At 46.5% G+C, this 21,682-nt stretch overlaps 2 protein-coding genes across 6 annotated transcripts in view; one reads left to right on the top strand and one right to left on the bottom strand.

Annotated features, from left to right (window-relative positions):
• POLK (DNA polymerase kappa) overlaps window positions 1-16,496 on the bottom strand; it is a 44,909-nt gene extending 28,413 nt beyond the window's left edge. For 2 of the 3 annotated variants that reach the window (XM_058656375.1, XM_058656377.1), the window contains exons 1-3: window positions 16,384-16,496; window positions 2,041-2,197; window positions 1,062-1,181 (exon numbers count right to left, since the gene is read on the bottom strand). In XM_058656375.1, the coding sequence (XP_058512358.1) occupies window positions 1,062-1,181; window positions 2,041-2,175 (255 nt within the window). In that variant the 5' untranslated portion in view covers window positions 2,176-2,197; window positions 16,384-16,496. Of the gene's footprint in view, window positions 1-1,061; window positions 1,182-2,040; window positions 2,198-13,491; window positions 13,695-16,383 lie in introns of those variants that run through there. The other variant, XM_058656376.1, reaches the window with a different exon arrangement.
• Window positions 16,497-16,648: 152 nt separating this feature from the next.
• CERT1 (ceramide transporter 1) overlaps window positions 16,649-21,682 on the top strand; it is a 74,886-nt gene continuing 69,852 nt past the window's right edge. For 2 of the 3 annotated variants that reach the window (XM_058656379.1, XM_058656378.1), the window contains exons 1-2: window positions 16,818-17,048; window positions 21,121-21,255. In XM_058656379.1, the coding sequence (XP_058512362.1) occupies window positions 16,953-17,048; window positions 21,121-21,255 (231 nt within the window). In that variant the 5' untranslated portion in view covers window positions 16,818-16,952. Of the gene's footprint in view, window positions 17,049-21,120; window positions 21,256-21,682 lie in introns of all 3 variants that reach the window. The other variant, XM_058656381.1, reaches the window with a different exon arrangement.

Genomic DNA, 21,682 nt, shown 5'->3' with positions numbered 1-21,682 from the left:
CTCCTGGTCTTGGATCAACTCAGCTCCGATCACTGTGGCTACGTGGGGAGTCAACCAGCAGATGAAAAATCTTTCTCTCTGTCTCTCCTTCTCTGTAAACCCGACTTTCCAATAAAATAAATAAATAAATCTTATTTTAAAAAACCCATAATTCAATACACATTAGCACCACCAAAATTCGTACCAGTTATATTTCAGTATAAGTCTAACAAATTATATACAAGGTCATCACGTAGAAAGCTTCAAATCTTGAAGAACTAAATAAATGGAAAGAAATTCCATGTTTATGGAAAGGAAAATTCATTATTTTCGAGATAGCAGCTCTTCCCAATTTCATACACGAACTCCATGCAGTGTCAGTGAAAGCCCAGCAAGCTACCTCACGGATATCAACACTCTTCGGCCGGTCAACGGCATCTCAAGGCCAGAACACACTGCCAGCTCCTGCTGCAGTCAGGAGGGGCTGGGGATCCCAACTTTTGCTAAACCACATGGACTGAAGTAACATGTACAAGCTACTGTCTTTAATTTTATCCCTTTATTCCTTACCAAGAGATGGAACACAGACTTGAAATAATTAATTTCTGTCATTCTAGGTAAGGACAGCCCCAAGGGAGATAATGGGACCACACGACTTGGGGAACCGGTTACAGCAGCTGAACCAACTCCATGGAATGCCTGCACCTACGTCAGGATGCCTGGGACGCAGCAAGAGACAGAAGGTGATGGCTCAAGTGTTAGGGTCCCTGCCTCTTACACATCAGAGAGAGAATGAGAGACAGACACACTCTTCCACTGGCCAGGCGTGGGCCAGCCTGAAGCCAAGCACCTGGAAGTCCATCTTGGCGGGGCCAACTACTTGGGCCATCTTTTACTACCTTCCCAGGTCATGAGCAAGGACCTGGGTCAGAAGCAAGTAGTGTAGACTCAAACAGGCATTACAGTATGGAATGCAGCGGTCCCCACGGGCAGCTTAACTCGCTGAGCCACAACTCTGGCTCTATGATTCTATCAGTTACTGCTCTATCAGCTTACACTTAACTTGACAATCAAATTAATACCTGTAGTTGTGCTTTCCTTAGCTGCTGGTTGGTAATTTGAGCTTTTTGTTGCATCATCTTTTCAATCCGCTGATTAACTTGCTTTTCTTTCTTGAGCTCATTTCCATAAAATCTGGACCCCTATGGAGGAAGGCAAGACAAACTGTAAGACAGCTGTGTAAAGAAAAGCCTCATGCTAGCTTGCTTTCCGCAGGGTGTGTAACATGGAGGCTGCAGACAGACTCTGCAGTCGGAGTGCTCGGAGGCTGCTGCTGTGGTGCAGAGGTAAGCCACTGCTTGTGATGCCTCACCCTACTTCACCTTCCTGTGTCGCAGCTTCCTTCTGGCATACTGCTAGGCCCCAGGGTTATCGTGAGCCTCCTGTGGCTTAGTATCTTAGCTGAGGTGAGCACAGATCTGAACCGCACAAAGGTGACACGCACATATGGGGCAGAAGCCCACCCTGAGCAATCTCCCTGCACACAAGCAGGAAGTGCAACAGTATTCAGAGCAGAATAGGCTCTCTGTCTGCAAGTGGCTCACAGCGTGGATCAACAAGGAGCCCTGCATACACAGGCTTAAAGACAAATGCAGATCTTCAATCACTTTGGAAAAATACCTCCGGCTGACCCTAACATGGAAAAAAAGCACAGCACCACCAAAAGCAAGACAAGTCCAAGATTGTCCTGAGCAGCAAGAGGACACCCACCACACTGTACTTCCACAGACAGTCTACGCAGGCAGGTGCCTAGGCAAAGGCTCCTGGCAGCAAGGGGACAGCTACACACACACACACACACACTGCTTCCAGACAGTCTACATAGGCAGGTGCCTGGGAAAGGGCTGGGGCACAGCAGGGAGCTCATGCTGGGCCCTCTGCAGCTTAGCAGTACTATATGTTAGAATAAAGGCTTTAACAATATGAACTTCCAAGCAAAGATCTTCTTTTCAAGAGAAAGTAAAATGTTATTAGAGATATGAAAAGGAACAGGAAACATACCTTTGTGGCTTCCATTATAATTCTATTAATCTTCTCCTTGTCCAGCCCTTCCATGCCCGCTTTGTTGTCATTCAGGCCCACACGAAGCAGAAGGTCCTCTCCACTTCCATGCTGCTGCTCCTTTATGTTCTCCATGGTGCAGGCTTTTCAAAAATACCTGCAAAAGAACAGATTCAAGACTGCTCTGAAAAGCACCCATGGGGGTGGTGGGACCTAAAAGCCAGAGTGATACAGATCAGCAAAGCAAACTGAAGAACGAAGCAAGAGTTTCATCTAAGGAAAAATTATTGCTCAGGTTTTTAAGATCACTGTCCCAAGAGGCCCACACCATTGCAAGCTCCATGTCAGGTCCCTTGCGTGGGCTGCACATGGGAATTCCAGGCTGCCACGTGCGGGAGATGCTGTTACTGCCAGTTTAGAGAGAGAGAATAAAGCTGAGTCTTAGAGAGCATGCCTACTGACACATATTTGCTAACCAGAGGCAAAACCTGTTTTGCAACCAAGGACTGAGTGCAAAACCTGAATTTCTACCCACATTATACACCACACAAAAAATAAATACGAAGTGATACTTCTACTTCTGCAAATGTTAAGTTCCACAGCCTATATTATCTACTATATGTACAGCTCCTCTCACCAGAAAATCAAAAAACAATGACCTAGTTATTCCCAGGATATTATTACACTGCATAATTTTTAAAAAGGTTTATTGTATTTATTTGAAAGGCAGAATTATACGGAGAGATAGAGAGACACAACAGAGAAAGAGCTCTTCCATCTGCCGGTTTACTCCCCAGGTGGCCATGTCAAGTGCTGGGCCAGGCTGATGCCGGCAGCCATGAACACTGTGGCAGGGGGCCAAAGACGTGCGCCACCTTCCACTGCCTTCCAGACCCATTAGCAGGGAGCTGGATTGGAAGCAGAGCAGACAAGCCTTGAAGTGGTAATCACAGGGGCTGCTGGTGTCAGCTGATGGCTTAACTCGCTGTGTCACAACACCAGCTCTGAGTGCTGTGTCATATCACTCCTAGGGTTAAGAAAAATCCTGTCAAGTAATAATATCTTTATATAGTTCCTTATAGTTTAGCTCCCCATACAAGTATATTAAGCTTGAAGAATATCTTTGCAGGGGCAGGTGTGGCATGGCAGGCTAGCTAAGCTACTGCTTGGGATATTGGTATCCCACACTGGAGTACCTGACTGGCATCCCGGCTGTTATCCCATGCCGGAGTACCTGATTGGCATCCCGGCTACGTTGCACTCTGACCTGGTGTAGTTGCTAATGCACTGGGGAGGCAGCAGACAATGGTCCAAGCACTTGGGTTCCTTCCACTCACACTGGAGACCCAGACAGAGGTCCTGACTCCTGACCCAGCTCCAACTGTTGTTAAAATTTGCAGAGTGATCCAGGGAAAGGAAGATCTTTATTTCTCTCTCCCCTCCCTCTTTCTATCATTCTGCTTTTTAAATAAATAAATAAATAAATAAATATGTAAATCCCCAAACAAAATTTATAATAGAAAAACCAGAATCTTTATAACTTCCCTGCAAAGAAAAAAAAGGGGGGGTGGTTTCAGAGGTTAAGCGAACTGTCTAACAGGAGAGTACGAATCTCAGGACAGCAGCGGGACAGGTACTCCTGAGGAGAAGCCGGCTCTGACCTGTGATACGCCACTGCCTCCAGCGTGGGCCTCCCTCCGCGATGCTGAAGGTCTGGAGGACAGCAGCACAGACCTCCCACGGCAGCGTCTTCCTGTTGGCATGTATACACAGGGCCACTTACTCCACTCTGCTTTGAGAACCTTTTTGTAATAACACTGCTTCCATTTTTTGGCACCCACAGGTTTTGGAAGGGATTCTGAACGTGGTCCTGACAGGACAGAGTGTACCCCACTACTGCTCACAGACTCTGCTGCAGATCAGACAAAACTGTAGAACCTCAGAAATTTCCATCGCACACCAGATCAGCCAGCAGTCCTGCGAGTCAGGCAGTTAGATTCTAAGACACACGTAAGGAGCCGCAGGGTGTGCCGAGCGTGAGCAGCACTGGTACAGGTGTTGTTTCTGAGTGCCCAGAGGAACACAACCTGGTTTCCTGTTTCCATTCCTAGGATTTTCCCTTTTAATCATTACATTCTGCCTAGCCAATTACCTGGCATTTGCTAGAAAATCAGAGAAATAGAAATCATAATTTCACCATACCTGCACTATTGAAAAGGGTAAGAGTGTAAATGCCTTGTCTTTTAAACAATAAAATGTAGGAAAGCAGAAGTACTTATTGAACAACCACTATTTCCATATATGGTGAACAGTAATTACATTTTATTTGGCACACACACACACACACACACACTGACACGGTCCATCGGCTGTTTCACTCATTTAATGCCTGTAACAGCCAGGGCTGTTCCAGGACAAAGCCAGGAGCCTAGAACGCGTGCCATGTATCCCATCATCTGCAAACGTCCAGCAGAGGCTGGAGTGGACGCACCAGAGGCCGGGATTCTAACAAATCCTTCAATAGGGGATGCAGATATCTCTTTTTCCTTTAAATGCTTTATTCTCATCTATTTGAAAGGTAGAACGAGAGAGAGACACACATCTGTCCCAGTCCCCCACATGGCTCAAGAGACTGGATCCTCACCAGCTCCCTCCCAAGACGTGTCATTAGGAAGCTGGATGAGAAGTTGAGGACCAGGCCCGGCACAATATCCAGTCACTAAATCCTCACCTTCCATGTGCCGGCATCCTGTATGGGTGCTGGTTTGTGTCCTGGCTGCTGCACTTCTCATCCAGCTCTCTGCTTGTGGTCTGGGAAAGCAGTTAAGGATGGCCCAAGGTCTGGGGATCCTGTACTTGCAATGGAGACCTCAAAGAAGCTCCTGGCTCCTGCCTTTGCATCGGCTCAGCTCTGACTGTTGTGGCCACTTGGGGAGTGAACCAGCACATGGAAGATCCTTCTTTATAAATCTGACTTTCCAGTACAAAAATATTTTTTTTTAAGAAGAGGTTGAGGACCTGAGGCCTGAACAGGCAGCTTAACCTGCTGTGCGACACCGTCTCACCCCCACTCCACTCCATATTTCAGTTCTTAGTTGCCTCAGGGGAACTGGGCTCTCGGCAGTGCTGACACCAGGCATGTCCATGAGATGTACAGATAGCTCCAGCCCAGTTCCACGTAACTTGTGTAACAGCCTTGTGTAACTCCCCCAGGCACACACACTGAACACGGCTTATCTGCCAGTGCCCTGACGGCCCCACACCAGACTTGTCTGACACCTTAGACTGAATGTCTCCAAACTACCTTCACTGCCTCCATTCCCCCAAACCAGCTTTACCTGCTGCTCCCTGGTTTCAGCAGAGGGTGAATCTCATCTCTTTCAGCAGGTGATGCAAACAACATTGCAATCATCTGTGACTCCTCTTTTTCTCAATCTTTGATATCTCAACTCTCAGGAAACGTTGCGGGTGTGCTTTCAAAATGCACCTGCACCGAACCACTTCCCAGCAGCTTCACTGAACACCACCTCCTGCCTGATGACAGCAGCTGTCTCAGGAGCAGCTCTGCCACTGCCCTCCTCAAGCAGCAACACTGCATCAAGGCTCTGCTGTCTACCTTTGTACCTGACTCACAGGTACTCTCTGCTCTGCATCTCCTCTGTGAGGCTGCTCCTGGCTTCCAGGTTTTCATCCTGCAGAGTTCCCAGCCATGTCTCTTCTACCACCATGTGCTCCAGCCTCTATCAGCCTGCGCTGCCTCCTGCCCCGCTGGCTTCTTCACAGGCCTCTGCAGTGCCCAACAGAAGTTATGAGGGAAGCTCCAGGAGGCTGACACCTGACTTTTCCAGCGACATCTGCAGAGCCCACAACCAGGTTGGCTGTACCTACTGAGCACATCTGTTTTACGTCATCCTGTCATTCTGCTGGTATTTACACCAGCAACAGGAGACAAGCTACTTTTTTGGAGTTAAATAAAATACTTCGAATTTTTCCTCATTTCAACATTAAGTATGTAAGTACAAGTATGAGATAAACAACCTTATGGGGTATTGCATGTTCAAACTCCACTTGGGATGTTCATAGGTGCTGCAGCAGCAGGGGCTCAGGATTTAATTAGCAGGAAATCTGATCCAAAGCAAAGACAGGAGCTGAGCCAGGCATACAGAGACACAGGGACTGAAGTGGCAGCTCAAGGTGGTGCCCCAACACCAGCCCCAAGTCCTCTTGGTACCATCCCTGTGTCACTGTGTTGTTTGAGAGACACAGACAGGGAAGGAGTGAGTGAGCTCCCATACGCAGGCTCCCTTTCCAAATTCCCACAACATGGGTGGAAGAAGTGCCAACCAGGCATCCAGAGCTCCATTCAGGCCTCCCGGGGTCTCTCTTATCGGGATGTAGGACAGAAGCTAGGGCCAGACACCGAAACTGAGAGGCAGGGAGACAGACACTCTATCTGCTGGATCATTGTTGAAATGCCCACACCAGGGCCCGGCACCGTGGCCTAGCGGCTAAAGTCCTCGCCTTGAAAGCCCCGGGATCCCATATGGGTGCCGGTTCTAATCCCGGCAGCTCCACTTCCCATCCAGCTTCCTGCTTGTGGCCTGGGAAAGCAGTCGAGGACGGCCCAAAGCATTGGGACCCTGCACCCGCGTGGGAGACCTGGAAGAGGTTCCTGGTTACCAGCTTTGGATCGGCGTGCACCGGCCGTTGCGGTTCACTTGGGGAATGAATCATCGGACGGAAGATCTTCCTCTCTGTGACTCTCCTCCTCTCTGTATATCTGGCTTTCCAATAAAAATAAATAAAATCTTTAAAAAAAAAAAGAAAAGAAAAGAAGAAAAGAAAAGAAAAGAAAAGAAAAGCCCACAACAGCTGGCCCTGGGCCAGTCTGAAGCCAAGAGCCAGAAACCCAATCTGGGTCTCCCATGTGGGTGGTAGGGACACTCACACTTGAGGCATCCTCTGCTTCTTTTGCAGGTCTCCATTTGCAGAAAGCTAGAAATAGGAACAGGGCTAGTCCTTCAGCCTAGGCACTCCAACACTGGATGTGGGCATCTTCACTGTTGTGCAAAATACCCCAGTTCATAACTGGCATGTTGACTACTAGACTAAAATCCTGCATCACTGCTTTCACTGTTTATTTATTTCCATTTTATTTTAGAGGCAGGGGAAGGGGAGGAAAGAGAGAGAGACAGAGAGAGAAAGAGAGAGAGAGAGAAAGAGAGAGAGAGAGAGAGAGAGAGAGAGAAAGTAAGGAGAGAGGAAAGCAAGTGTGCCAGACAGCCACTCTATAGCAGAAGTTTAGAGCTTCTCACATGTGTGCGCAGGACAGAGAACTTATCTGCTGTGGCTTTCCAGGATGCAGCGGTAGGAAGCTGGATTAGAAGTGGAGTGGTCACTACTGGATGTGGGTAGCAGCTTAAACCCTGCGCACAGTGCCCATCTTGCCATCTCATTCTTTAATACAAAGACAGGAATCTATAAAACGCACATATGCAAACATCCTCAAGAAAAATCCCAAGCTCACAGATCTGTCCTACTGTCTATTGGTTCCTAGGATCACTAGACAGGATCACCGTGAAGGCCCTGGTCCTGTGGTCCCAGGATCACCAGACAGGATCACTGTGAAGGCCCTGGTCCTGTGGTCCTAGGACCACTAGACAGGATCACCAGACAGGATCACCGTGAAGGCCCCAGTTCTGTGGTCCCGGGATCACCATAAAGGCCCAGGTCCTGTGGTCCCAGGATCACTAACCAGGATTACCGTGAAGGCCCTAGTCCTGTGGTCTGAGGATCACCATGAAGGCCCCGGTTCTGTGGTCCCAGGAACACCAGACAGGATCACTGTGAAGGCTCTGGTCCTGTGGTCTGAGATCACCGTGAAGGCCCCGGTTCTGTGGTCCCAGGAACACCAGACAGGATCACTGTGAAGGCTCTGGTCCTGTGGTCTGAGATCACTGTGAAGGCCCAGGTCTTAGGATGGAAATAAGTGTTACTTTAGAAACAAGGTTGTTCTTGCAAAGGTCATTTTGCACCTGGCAGTACAAACTAAAGCCTGTTTTCACTTCTACTAAAAATCACAAATAGTAACACAAGCTCAAAGGAAAGAATCCTTGTGTCTTGTGGTTTAGCATGTTGGTTTAAGGGTGTATTTTCTCTGAAAATATTCAAATTCTCCCCAGTCTGACTTACCACTGACTATTCAGGTCACCACTGAAAAATACAAGGCAAGTCTCTCATCTGGGTTGTAGTAACAACAGAAACAGAACTTTTCTCAGAAGGAATTCTGAGGAAGAAGTCTTAGTGCCACAAAATTCCTCCGACCTATAAAAGACACACCAAACAACGCAACTAATGTCAAGAGCACTTTGCATATTGACCAGACTCACCAAGAAATAACCCAGAAAACAGGCACAATAAACTAACGGTCCTAGGAGACGTGGGCAGGAAGGACAGAGAGAGGCAGGAGGAGGAGTAAGGAGTGTCCAGGGCAGTCTGCCCTCCATTTCCTCCCGTCCCTGCCCTGTGAACACACAAATCAGTAACTTCTTTAAAACTGTAACCATAAGAAGCAGTCTTTTAAAATCTCCAGTGTTTAATTCTCTTCTTTGAACATAAGACTTCAGTCTGAGCAAATGTCCTTTTACTAAGTCTAAATCCCATGAACTGAATTAAGACTATAACTTTAAATTACAATTTTCAAATAAACATCTTCCATGAGTGACTTAAAAAATTTCCCTTTACAGCTTCATTTTGTTTGTAAATCATAAGAAAATAAAAAATAACTCCAAGGTTTATAGATGACCCAATCTCAGCGCCCTGTCTCCACATTCCTGGGCACAGAACTAAACACACACACAACTGAACATACACAGACATCTGAACAGACACAGAACTAAACACACACACAACTGAACAGAGAACTGAACACACACTCTGAAACAGTACGTCCTTACAGCTAGAGTTTTCAACGTGTGCCATCCAAGCACAGACCCAACTTTGCACTTCAGGCTTCAGTTTTGATATTTTTGCAAAACATGCTGTAGTTTTTCAGAAATATTTTAAAATGGACTATAGAAGAAATTTTAAGTTTTATGTTTCCCTGAGAAATAATGGAAACACACAGATCCCGAACCAAGATATGCATACTGAAGCAACACGCTTTCATCACAGAGAGGAGCCTCTGTGAATTCTCTCTGCCTGCCTCTCCCTCCTCACCTTTCTGGCTCTAACGAACGGACAGAAACAGTAAAAACACTTAACTCCAGCTAATATTATACTATGAAATTCACTCTCAGAGAAGACACCTCCTTGTTTAGCACAACATGGAGTCTATTGTGATGTAAGCACATTAACCAAGTGTCAATGCAAAGGTAAGTGCTTCAATGCCCAGATGAGAACTCCTGTTGGACAGAGCTGCGAGTTTGGCATTCTCCGGGTTCTCGGACAGTGCTGTCTCTGTGACTCACTCCACACATGAAAGACCTTCAACAATTGTGAACTGAGTTTTTATCTTACAGATAGGGTTCTTACAGAAGGGTTCTTGGGATGCTGACTCAGGCACACAGGCACACCCTGACCAGTTCAGTGATAACCAGTCCATGTTGGCCAGGAGCTACTTCACAACCTGACATCTCTGAACTGGAAAGAAAACACTTGGCAGCCCCACAGAGTCCTTTAAGAACTCCCTTGCCGATGGTCCCTGCAGTTTCCTGAGTCCCAGCTGCAACATTGCTTCCTGACATACTGCTGCCTGTTTTCTCACCTTCACATGGCTCTAACAGTGGATGGCTGGAGTTCAAAACAGTCCGTCAATGTAACTGCTTCCAAGTGAGATCTTAGATAAACACCTCCAAGTTTCCCTGAAATCTGTTCAACTAACACACTGTGCAACTCGGTCCTCATTCCTCATGTGTATCCTATCACCGATATATCAGACACCATCATCGCTTTGATCCTTCAATTTCTTAAAAGTCTCTCTGAACCACAGTGCATAATGACATCATATCTCAAAGACTGCACTAGGTTTTCAGAGGACACCTGCTTACTACAAGTGAATACAAATGAACAGCACCAGGAGCAAGCATTTGCTCTAACGTCCTGTGCCTCACCCCGGAGTGCGTGGGTTCAATTCCTGGTTCCAGCTTCCTGTTAATGTATGCTCCAGAATGCAGCAGTGAAGGCTTTAGCTCCTAGGACCCTGACACCCGCATGGGAGACCTGGCCTGTGTCCCTGGCTCTGGGCTCCTGCCCAGTGTGAGCTTCTGGGCTTTTGTCCAGGGTGGTCCGGGCCAGCGTGAACCTCTGGGCTCCTGCCCAGGGCAGTCCCGGCCAGTGTGAGCCTCTGGGTTCCTGCCCTGGGTGGTCCGGGCCAGTGTGAGCCTCTGGGCTCCTGCCCAGAGTGGTCAGGGCCAGTGTGAACCTCTGGACTCCTATCTAATGTGAGCCTCTGGGCTCCTGCCCAGGGTGGTCTCTCCAAAAAGAGAAAAAAAATTAGTTTCCACAGAAGGCTCTGAAGCTACTATGTTTTCTTCCTAATCATATAATACATGCTTGAAAAGTATAGAGAAAAAAATTAAACACTCAGAAACTAGCCAAGCATGGTGAAAAATGCTTAGGACAAAATGATTTAAAAACATACTCACATACTTTCCTTTTTCACCAACAAACTGTGTGTGTATGTGGGGGGGGCACAGGCCTATCATAATCTGAATTTTGTTTTTATTAAAAGATCAGATTTTGTTCAGAAAGACAACGGGGGCCTGAAGTAAGCCTAGTAGCTTAATTCTCACTTTGCATGTACCAGGATGCTATATGGGTGTTGGTTTGTGTCCTGGCAGCTCCACTTCCCATCCAGCTCCCTGCTTGCGGCCTGGGAAAGCAGTAGAGGACGGCCCAAAGCTCTGGGACCCTGCATCTGCGAGGGAGACCTGGAAGAGACTTCTTACTCCTGGCTCCAGATTGGCTCAGCTCCACCTGTTGTGGCCTCTTGGGGAGTGAACCAGCAGATGGAAGATCTTTCTCTGTCTTTCCTCTCTCTAAATCTTTCAAAAAAAAAAAAAAAAAAACTTTAAAAAGAAAGAAGGAAGGAAGGAAAGAAACCCGACCATGGTTTTGGAGCCGTCATTGGTCCAGCGGGTTAAGTACCACTGATGACATGGTATTTCACAGTGAGAGCAGGTAGGCTATTTGCAGTTTCTCCCCGTTTTAGCAAATGCTGTGATAAGTATCTATATCCACAAAGCCTTCAGCATTGTCTTAATGAGACAAACACTTTAAAACAATACAAGAGAAATATTATCAGGTGTTCTCCAGCAAAACAGTCTGCAATAAAAACAGGATACACATAGGAATTGCTTGTTTATAAGCATGAATTTCTTTTTTTTTTTTTTTTTTATAATCCATTTTATTGTATTGTTGTTGACAATCTTTACATAGTTAACTATAGTTGAAGGAAAAACAAGAAAGAGAAAAAGAAAAAAAAAAAGGTTCAGGGGGATAGGGAGGTGGGCAATGCTATTATGTCCATATTGTTTCCATCATGTATCTGAGGTAAAAGGGGATATTGAGGGAGAAGCCCCACCCGGTTTCCCGCCCACCCCAAGTCCCGGATGTGGGGCATGCTCTGAGATATGTGCTCAAGTGGAGTTAATAGTTCTCCAGTTATGAGTCGAATTTCTTTAATAAATGATCTGCGTGCTGTCTTACCTACCTGCCGTAATGAATCTGTTTACTTCTTCTAAAAAGATTGGAGACTGCTTATCAAGAGGCAAAGAAACTGCGACAAGGTTAAGAGAAGAAAAGCAGGTATGACAATAAAATTAGAACTGCTGATGTGAACATGAAACTACACTCTGAGTCCTCCCGGAGCAGGGCTGGAGGGCGTGTCCCATCCCCAGCTTCTCACAGGCAGATGGGGACTGCTCTGTGTGTCAGAAACTCTATTATAAAAGTCAAACAGAACAGACATTGTTTTTTACTGCTGTTAAAGCAAGTGCAGAGTGTCTAATGCTTGTGTTAGTAACATTAAACTCAATTTAGACCCACAAACAAGGCAGATGCAGGGGCTGTTCTCCCCTGCTTCAGATACACCTTTTATTTCAAATGAAACAAACTGTCTCAGGTTTTAAAATACATTAAACCAGAAGTTTGCCTCCAGTAGGCAAATCACCAATTTTCAAAATAACTTGAGAAAAAGAAAAATAAACATACTATGTCTGGGACATACTCAGTCATCACTTTAGGACCTGCTCACGCTTCTCTCATGGCACACAACTCCATGAACACTTGTCCCACTCCTGCTCCTTCCCCTGGTCTTTTAAGACCTAAAGGTTTCTCCTGTATTTACTACATGTACAAATGACATTATTTCCTGCTTTTTAGTGCATTGTACACTTAGTATGGCTTTTGATCATTAAGGCGTACCTTGTTATTCTATCTTGGAATGAATTAAAGTGGCTAACGCTTTCATGTGAGACTGAAGAAGAAATACAAACCATTGCAGTTTGGTTGTGATATAGAATTAAGGACTATCAGTATATCAATCTTTTGTATATCACCAGGATCTATGGGGGTCAAAATTTCCTTCTTGAAATCCTTCTTTGAGTAACTTAATATGGAAGCATGAACAGTTCATGCCTTATTTTTTTTTCTTTAGAAACCTCCCAGGACCAAGATGATATTAATTTTTCAACAGAATAAAATTCATCTTGCAATCTGCTATAAGAATCTAACACATATATGACACCCAAAGATTAAACACATAAATGACACCCAAAGGAGCTTGTTTTACTTCTACTGAAACGATGATCCAATAGCGGCATAAATCTTTTCATATCATCTCCCAGTTTCTATAGTGAAAGAAGTTTCATTTCTGTAATTTTCATTGAATACAGCTGAGTGTTTTGAATTTTCACGTTCTGCCAGTAATGTCAAAAAGAGTAAAACGGACAGAACAGTTTCACAATTATTAGAGAACTATAAGAAAAAAAATCAGAAGCTGAATGCAAAGAAACAATCAACATTCTACAGTACAATGGCAACACTGACCCTAGAGTTAGAATCTCAGACTACGAATGTTCAGATGCTTCAAATGCAAACCATCTTAAACAATTTAATGATGTGGAAGGTAGAGTGCCACAGTGAGAGAGAAACAGGACCTTCTACCCACTGACTCAACTTCCAGATGGCCACAGTCGTCAGGGCCGAGTCCAGCTGAAGCCAGGAGCATGGAACTCCATCCACACGGGTGGCCAAGGACCAAGGGTGTGTGCTGTCTTCTGCTGCTTTCCCAGCCACATCAGCAGAGGGTAATGGGTGCCTGTGTGTGATGCAGGTGGGGCTTCTCACTGTGCCACATGCCAGGTCTATCTGCTCTTTTCTGAACTCAGGATAATGCATTTTCAGAGACAAAAAGGAAAGACACAAATTATAGAAAAGATCAGGTATTACCATCTAGAGAGTCCCCAGCAGGCACTTACTGTACCCCACACACTTGTAGTGGAACTTGGAACACCACATCTTACTGACAGAATTCTCTCATCCTTTGTGAGGTCTGTGCATTACACGTTGCTTGATGCAGATGTATACACAGAGGGAAGTGGAAAAAAACTGATGATACAGAAATAAATTACACAAATACTGTGTAGAAACAATATGCTTACAATTACGCATGATCTAATATCACTGTTTTCTCTTGAACAAGACCATAAGATGTCAAAAATTGTCGTGTTACTAGGCTTTCATGTAACAAAAGTGATGAGACACAACCTCTCAACAGAGTAAGTGAAACCTGGAATCTTCATTGGCAGGATGAATGTTCCAGGCTCCAGCCTGGGAAGTCGATGGCAGTCTGATAATACCAAAACAAAATGCCTACTTCAGGAAATATGGAATAACAACTTGGGATTTCTGTGTTTTGATGTTTATTATAATATAAAAGTATATTCTCAACATTATTCATAAAATGAATCAAAAATATAAAAATGAGATCATACTAAATGGTCATGGTTATTTTTCCTAAAATACTAAATGTGAAACCAATTATTCTTTTCATCAACGTAAGACAAAAGGATGGTGGCCATAGGCTTTGCAGCCTGCTAAATTATTTATGGGTAATTTGAACACAGACTTGCTAATACACACTAGCACGGAAAAAAACACAAACTGCTACTGCAGGTAAAAAAAGTAGGTGAATACATCTTAAGAAAACTGTAGAACTAAAGAAACATTATCCAAACTGTTTAAAATATCATCTAACTTCTATACAGTCTCGACGGCTTAATCATCAAAAACCATTTAGGATAATAACTGTAATCTAAAATCAATTCTATATATAATAAAATACATATGGCAGTCTCCTGAGGCTCAAAGTCGGAACGAGGCTGTACACTACCTATGACCTTAGGGAAACCTATATCACTTCCTTGAGCTTTAATTTCCTTATATGTAAACTAAGGATAATGTCTATTTTTCAGGATTTTTGTGATACATACAGTAACAGTGGTTAATTATACTATTAACTCCATTTACCAAGCCAGTCTTCATTTAGGACACTCCCTGAATCACAGGAATACAAAGGGTGATGTTGGTTGGGGTTCTTACTAAGGAACAGCACCAGAAACATGCAGCATTCCTAACAGACCCAAGAGGCACAGCAAGAGAGGCTAATGTGATTTCTAAGTAGTCAAAAAGGGATAAAACGGAAATGGGAGAAGACTTGTGGAGAAAGTTCCATAAACCTTTTAATTTCTGAACTTGATTCAGCATCCATGTTGCTTGTCCTACGCCCAGCGATGAGTCACAGTGAGAACGATTTGCATACTTACAGCACAGAACTTTCAATGTGACAACATTCACTAAAAAGCTGATGTGACAACTGGTGGGACGAGATCTAGAAAGAAGCACAGCTCTTCAAAATGTCCAACAGCTGTTGTTTGGAACACTGCCAGGAGCTGGGGCAAATGGTCCAGACAGATTTGGCCAGAGGGTCACCCGGGGCTAGGATCCGGGGCCCCCTTGACGAGGTGGCCACTGTCTTCCACAAAACAACAGCCCGTTATGGGTTATGGTCACACATGCAGCTCTCTTGGTTCTCTGATCACCTTAAGAGATGAAGCCCCCATCTCAAAATGTGCCTTGATTGTCTTTTACTATCTTAAAATCCTTCCAACAGTCAGCACGTTGCCTTGCACCTTGCATTCTGTCATCATCTCAGAGATAAGATTTGTTCACTAGTTATGATGAACACTGCTCCAGTGATTCAAGATAAAGCCAGCAAGGGCAGGCACTGCGGTGTAGCTGGTTCAATCGGCCACTTAAGACGCCCACAGTGGGGTCCTGATGTGCTGGAAGGCAGTGGCTGCTGGTGATGAGCTCAGTACTTCCCCAAACACGTGGAGACCCAGGTGGGGCTCCTGGATCCTGGCCCTGCTCTGGCTGGGGTAGGGATTTGGGCAGCAAACCAGCAGTTGCCAGATCTCTGTCACTCTGCCTTTCAGGAAAAGTAAGTCTTCAAAAAAGCTATATGAAAACAAGATAAAAGCATTTGCCCCAACAGAATTTACACTCTAGTGCAGTTATGTGGGGTGCTAGACAACAGATTTTCATATATGCTAAATTACTCCTCCCTACAAATTCTACCCGCCTTCCCGGTTACAGCCAGAGAAACGCCAGAATGACAACAGTATGCACTAGACATGTGGCCTGCTGCGGACACACCTCATCTACAGAACACAGCATTCCCACAATTCTAAACTGTGAGGTATCCTGACACCAAGAACAGTCAGACCCGGTGTCCAAACCCAGTTCAACTACTCTGACTGCAGGGCACTGGGGTGGTTCCATAGCCCCTTCCCCCGAGCCTCAAGTGAAGCCTGATTCTGACACATGCTCTGACATGCAGAGACAGACACTCGCTGGTGCTGGACTGGCCCCCAAGCAGGCCAGGACCTCCCACCTCCAGGGTGGGCACGACCAGGCAGCTGGATCCGGAAGTGGAGCCTGGACACGATCTGGGTCAAGTCCGGGTTCCAGCAGCTGGTCAAATGCCCGCCCCAACGTATGGCGTTCAAGGAGTCAGAGTGTGGATTTCAAGTACCTGCACCCACACATACTTCCTACCTAAGAGTGATGGCACTCTAAAACCTTTCAGAAGGCCAGAGCTGGCTGGGCGGCGCTTACGCACAGGATCGGGGCGCACGTTCCCGCTCCGCCTCGTCCCTCCCTCGCTGAGGGACAGCCTCGCGGCGGCGTCCCCACACCTGTCCAGGTGCCGCGCTTCCGTGAGTGCCTTCGGCTCCCGCATCCGGCAGGGACCTCCCGCCCTGCGCCCCGTTCGCTCACCGCCGCCCACTCGGCCTCGCGCGTCCTCAGTCAGCGCTCCCGCCGGTCGTCCCGCTCGCCGCCCCACGCGCGCGGCCGACTACAGCTCCCAGGAGGCCGCGCGGCGCCCCGCCCTCCGCCCCGCGTCGCCGACGGGGACCCGGCCCTTCGGCGCGGCGCGTCAGACGCCGGGCGCGGACGGGGCGGGGAGCCGGACGGCCGAGCGGCGGGCGGCGGGCGGAGGAGGGGCGGCCGGCGGGGAGGGGCGGGAGGGTAAATAGTGCGGGGCAGGAAGATGGCGGCGTGAAGGACCCGCTCTGCGCGGCCGGGCTGCTCCTCCCTGCCGCCCTTCTCGCTCCCTGTCTGAGGTGGCAGCGAGCGGCGGCGCCGGGTCACGGCGGCGGCCGACGGCCGGAAGGACAGGCTCGCCTCGCCGCTCCGCCCGCATCAGGCGGCGGGCTTCTCCGCGCCTGCTGCCCCGCGCGCCGGGGCGGACACTCGTGGCCTCGCCGGGCGCAGAGCGCCGAGCGCTGACGCCGGGCGCAGGCCGGGCAGCCTGGACCGGTCTCGCGCTCCGCCGTCGCGCCTCCATGTCGGACAACCAGAGCTGGAACTCGTCGGGCTCGGAGGAGGACCCGGAGACCGAGTCCGGGCCGCCGGTGGAGCGCTGCGGGGTCCTGAGCAAGGTGAGCCGGCGCGGCCGGGCCCCCGGTGCCCCAGCTCCCGGCTGGCCGCCCCGGGGGGCTGGTGACGGCTGTCAGGAGCGTCCGAGCGGGGAGGTGGGCGGCCGAGGTGTGCCTCGCGTGCTTGCGGGCAGCGGACGCGAGCGGCCTGGGCTTTGCTCCTCCACCTGTGGAGGTGGGCGGCCCCTCGCCCGCGGGGCCGGTGGCCTCGGCCAGACCTTGGAACCTGGTTTGTGCAAGTTTCCTGTCAGGCCTTGCAGATGTGCGTGGAGGGCCTCGAAGTGTGTGGACCGGTGTGCGACGGTTCCTGAGTGACGGGAAAAATAGGTTTCTGTGTTGATACCCGAGGGCGAGGTGTTCCGCGCAGGGAACCTCGGGGCGTCTGCGGGTTCCCGTGTCTTTTCACTTTGGGGTGGGACTGTGAGTGAAGTGAGCTCTTTGCTTCGCACCAATCTCCATAGTTGCATTACTCTGCCAGAATGCCATGTCGAGATTAGGGCCCGACGGAGTGCTCTATAAAACATGCTGTACTTTTGACCTGTTTGCGAGAGTGCTGGACTGGCGTGGCTGCTGGGGAAAGCCACCCGTGCGCGCTCCAGGAAGTTAGGGTGTGCCGAGTAAGATTCTGAGAAATGGAAGACCACGTCCTCAGTGTTTGACTGCGGAGAGGCAGTTTGTCGCCTCTGTGGCCGGTGGATAACTTGTACCATTAGGGTGTTGCTGCATATGTAGACCGTAGAGTGAAGTTGTGGATATTTTTGTTAAGAGCCATGACAAGAATTTCTCTGAAATTTAACTCCCTGAAATTGTGCAGTGTTTCTGGAAGATTTTAACTCAAGGGCATTTTGTATTGATTCGCTGTGTACGGATTAAGGTAATGTTTTTAAGCTTAAAGTATGCTACTTATTTTATTCCTTTGTATTCATCTGGTAATAAGCAAGAGTTACCTCAGCCCTCGGCCCTTTTCCTTCTGTTGAATAATGTGAAGTCTCAATACACTCAGCTCCTCATCCCCCAGTGGAGTGGGTTGGGAATGGGGGTGTGCCAGTTTCTGCTACAACTGTACCAGTGCACAGGCCTTTTTCTGTGTGGTCACTGAGGTACAGGGGAACACCTGTCGAGCGAGTTTCTTGCAGAATCCTTTGAGTGTGGGTTCCAGAACTCCTGCGTGATAGTAACAAAGGGGGACTCCAGCTGCACGAGGCCTTAGAGGCGCTCCAGCTCAGGTGGGATGTAGTGAGCCTGTCGGCTGAGTACTGCAACAGCCTTCGAGCCTTTTCTTGTGTTGCCAAATTTCAGATTTTTTTTCTTTGAATTTCCACAGTATTTAGTTTGGAACTTGCTTCTAATGCTTAATCAAAACACTGATTTTTTTTTCTTCTTGGTGTTTGTGTTTCCTGGACTACTGGTGATAGGAGTCTTAGATTCTCCTGCAGTATCCACCATGTTGCTCTGTGTTGGTTACCTGTGAAGAATGAGAGCAGAGAGAAGCAAACACCTGTCTGCCATGTGTAGTAATAACAGCTCACATTTGCTGGGGAGCCCTGAGGCTGAGTCATTTGTTAGGTCCTGTGGAAGAAAATAATATGAAGCTGATGTACATTCACATAGGCGTCACCTGTCACTTTTTATTTAAGGATTTATTTGTTTTTGTTTGAAAGGTAGTTTTTACAGAGAGAGAAGGAGAGGAGTTATTCTACTTGTTCACTGCCCAAAGGGGCACAACTTCCAGAGCTGAGCTGAGCTGAAGCCAGGAGCCTCTTCCAGGTCTCCCATCTGGGCACAGGGTCCCAAGCACTTGGGCCATCCTCCCCTGCTTTCCCAGGCTAGAGAGAGCAAGCTGGGTTGGAAATGGAGCAGCCAGGGCATGAACAGGCGGTCCTGTGGGATGCTGGCACCACAGGGTGGAGGGTTACCTCTCTGAAGGTGAAGCTCCATTGCATATGCATATCTGCCTCACACTGAGGAAGTAGTGTGTGCCAGGTGCTGTGCTAAATCTTTCTTGTTTAATTTCAGCAATCTGAGAGATTGAATCTGGTAAAGAAATGGGCACTTCAGGGGGAAGTAGTGTGACTGGCCTTGTGCAGGGCACTGATTGGGAGTGGGTAGGATTAATCTGTGGAGGGCTTTGAATGCCAGTCTGAACAACTGGTATGAAAAACTATGACAAGTTCACCGTGAAAGTTGTGGAATTGGGGAATCAAGATTCAAATAACTAAACAGATAGGGTTGAAGAGTCAATAACATTACAGAATTTATTAAAAAGGTGATATGAGAGGTAAGATCTAGCTTTCTGGGGAATCGGTATGTGGTAATTGATTGGAGTTGTTGAAAATGTAAGGAAGGAAGGAAGATTAGGATTTGGTAATAGAATATAAAGATTGAGAAGCAGGAATGGGATATTAGACAAATTCAGTATTCAGCTTTTTATTTGGCAGGTTCAAAAACAGAAGCTCGTGGAGTTATTTGTCAAAATTCTGCTCACAAAAGACTTAAGTAGTTGAGGCTGTAATCCTGTGTCTACTACCTTGTTCATGTAAGTTGCTAACCTTGAGTCAGATTTATGTTTGCATGACTGTAGAAGTTAGGGTATAGCCAAGACAACTGGAACACTTCTAGAAAGAGATGGAACCATTTGTTTAAAGGGGTCCAAGTGGTGGCAAGTCACAGTGACGCAGAAATAAGAAGGTGGTGATGAGGAAGCCCATTTAAAAAGAAGGAACTTGGATTGCGAGCTGCAATGAGCTCTGGGAAAAGCTTTTATGGTAAAGCTTTTATGTAAAGCTTAGAGAGCCAAACCAGTTGTTTGTTTTTGTTTTGTTTTGTTTTTAATTGGAAAGGCAAATTTACAGAGAGAAGGTGAGAGAAAGATCTTCCGTTTGGTGGTTCAATATCCAAGTGGCTGCAACGGCTGAAGTTAAGCTAATCCAATATGAAGCCTGGAGCCAGAACTTCTTTCAGGTCTGCTACATGGTGCAGGTTCTCAAGGCTTTGGGCTATCCTCTGCTGCTTTCTCAGACTGTAAACAAGAAGCTAGATGGGAAATGGAGCAGCCAGGACATGACATGAACTGGCACCAGTATGGGATGGCAGCACTTGGTGGTGAAGGATTAGTGGGTTGAATCATCGTGCTGGCCCCAAGCTGAAAAAGTTTCAAACATGCTGAAGTCCTGAGTGGAGGAGAAAGAGTGCTGGAGAGGTCATGTGCCTCAGCCAGTGTAATGTAGTGTAGCCTAACATTTGTTTTGAATCAGTTCTTAAAATTCTCCACACTTAAAACCCCAGACATAGTTAAATCACGCAGAATTAAGTATTCCATAGAGGTGGTTATTACCACTTTTTTGTGTTCTGCACAGCAAGACTTCAGCAACATAGAAACTGTTTTTGTATATTATTATTAGAGAATGATAATCCAAGTTTGTTTTCAAGAACTAATTTCATGTTTTCATTATTACTCATAGATTTGGAAATTTGATCTTCAGAGAAATTTGGAAAATAAACATTTAAAATATATTGAATTCTATAGCAGAAAAACTAAAATGAATGTGGACTTACACATTGATGCTCTAGTAGTTTACTGTCGTGGAGTCATGGCCATCGTAGTTTTTCATATATGGTAGCTGAGAACACTAAGTAGAGTTTTGGCCATTATTAACTTCGTGCTACTTCTTGTACTATTCAGTGTAGGAGAATGAGTGATAGAGTGACAGGGCCAAAAGAGTTTAAGTATTGTGAATGCAGTGAGGAGGGGGAGATGAAAGCTGACAAACCCAACCATGCACATTTTTGTTGTTACTGTCAACCAAAATGCTGTTTTAGTTTTATTTTTCAAATGTTAGAAAAAAAGATTTTCTTAATCTACCTGTAATACTATACTGAAAATCATTATATGATCTTGAAAAATCTCAACTTTTCATAGGCAATGAAAGTAATATATAGAAAATAATCTTTTTACTCTCTATAATTATGATTAGGTTAGAACTTTTCTTCCTATTTTGATTTTAAACTAGACTGCCATTTCAGAAAGTTTGAATTTATGGAATAGTGACAGTGTTTTCCTCTTCTCTTCCACCAGTGGACAAACTACATCCATGGTTGGCAGGATCGTTGGGTGGTTCTGAAAAACAACACTCTGAGTTACTACAAATCTGAAGACGAGACAGAGTATGGCTGCAGAGGCTCCATCTGCCTTAGCAAGGCCGTCATCACGGTGAGTGCTGTGGCTTCAGCAGGTGCTCCTGATTCCTGCGCTGGGGGCCAGGGAAGGGCCTTGCCTTGAGTGCCTGCTGCTGTGCCATAGCCTTCTGTTCAGCCAAATAGTGTGTCTATCTTGTTGGTGGATCAATTCAGATGAACAACTTCAGGAAAAAAGATGCTAGAAGCCATCATTTTTCTGAGATTGGGATGGTTACTTGATAGGTTATTGAAAAAGTTGTAGTAGAAAATTATAAGAAATAAGACATACAGAAGGTCTTGAAAAAGATTAATAAAAAATGTGTGTTGTGAAAAAGTATGCATGGATTTCAGGAATTTGTTTCATCAGTCTTTTCATTTCATTTTTTCCACAAATTTTGAAGTACTTCTGTTTAATACAGGGCGGGGGAAAGGTGCTGGTAATGACAAGTCAGGGAAATTGA

Source organism: Ochotona princeps, chromosome 28, assembly GCF_030435755.1.
Source record: "Ochotona princeps isolate mOchPri1 chromosome 28, mOchPri1.hap1, whole genome shotgun sequence".
Lineage (NCBI taxonomy): Eukaryota > Metazoa > Chordata > Mammalia > Lagomorpha > Ochotonidae > Ochotona > Ochotona princeps.
This window is presented reverse-complemented; position numbering and strand designations above follow the sequence as displayed.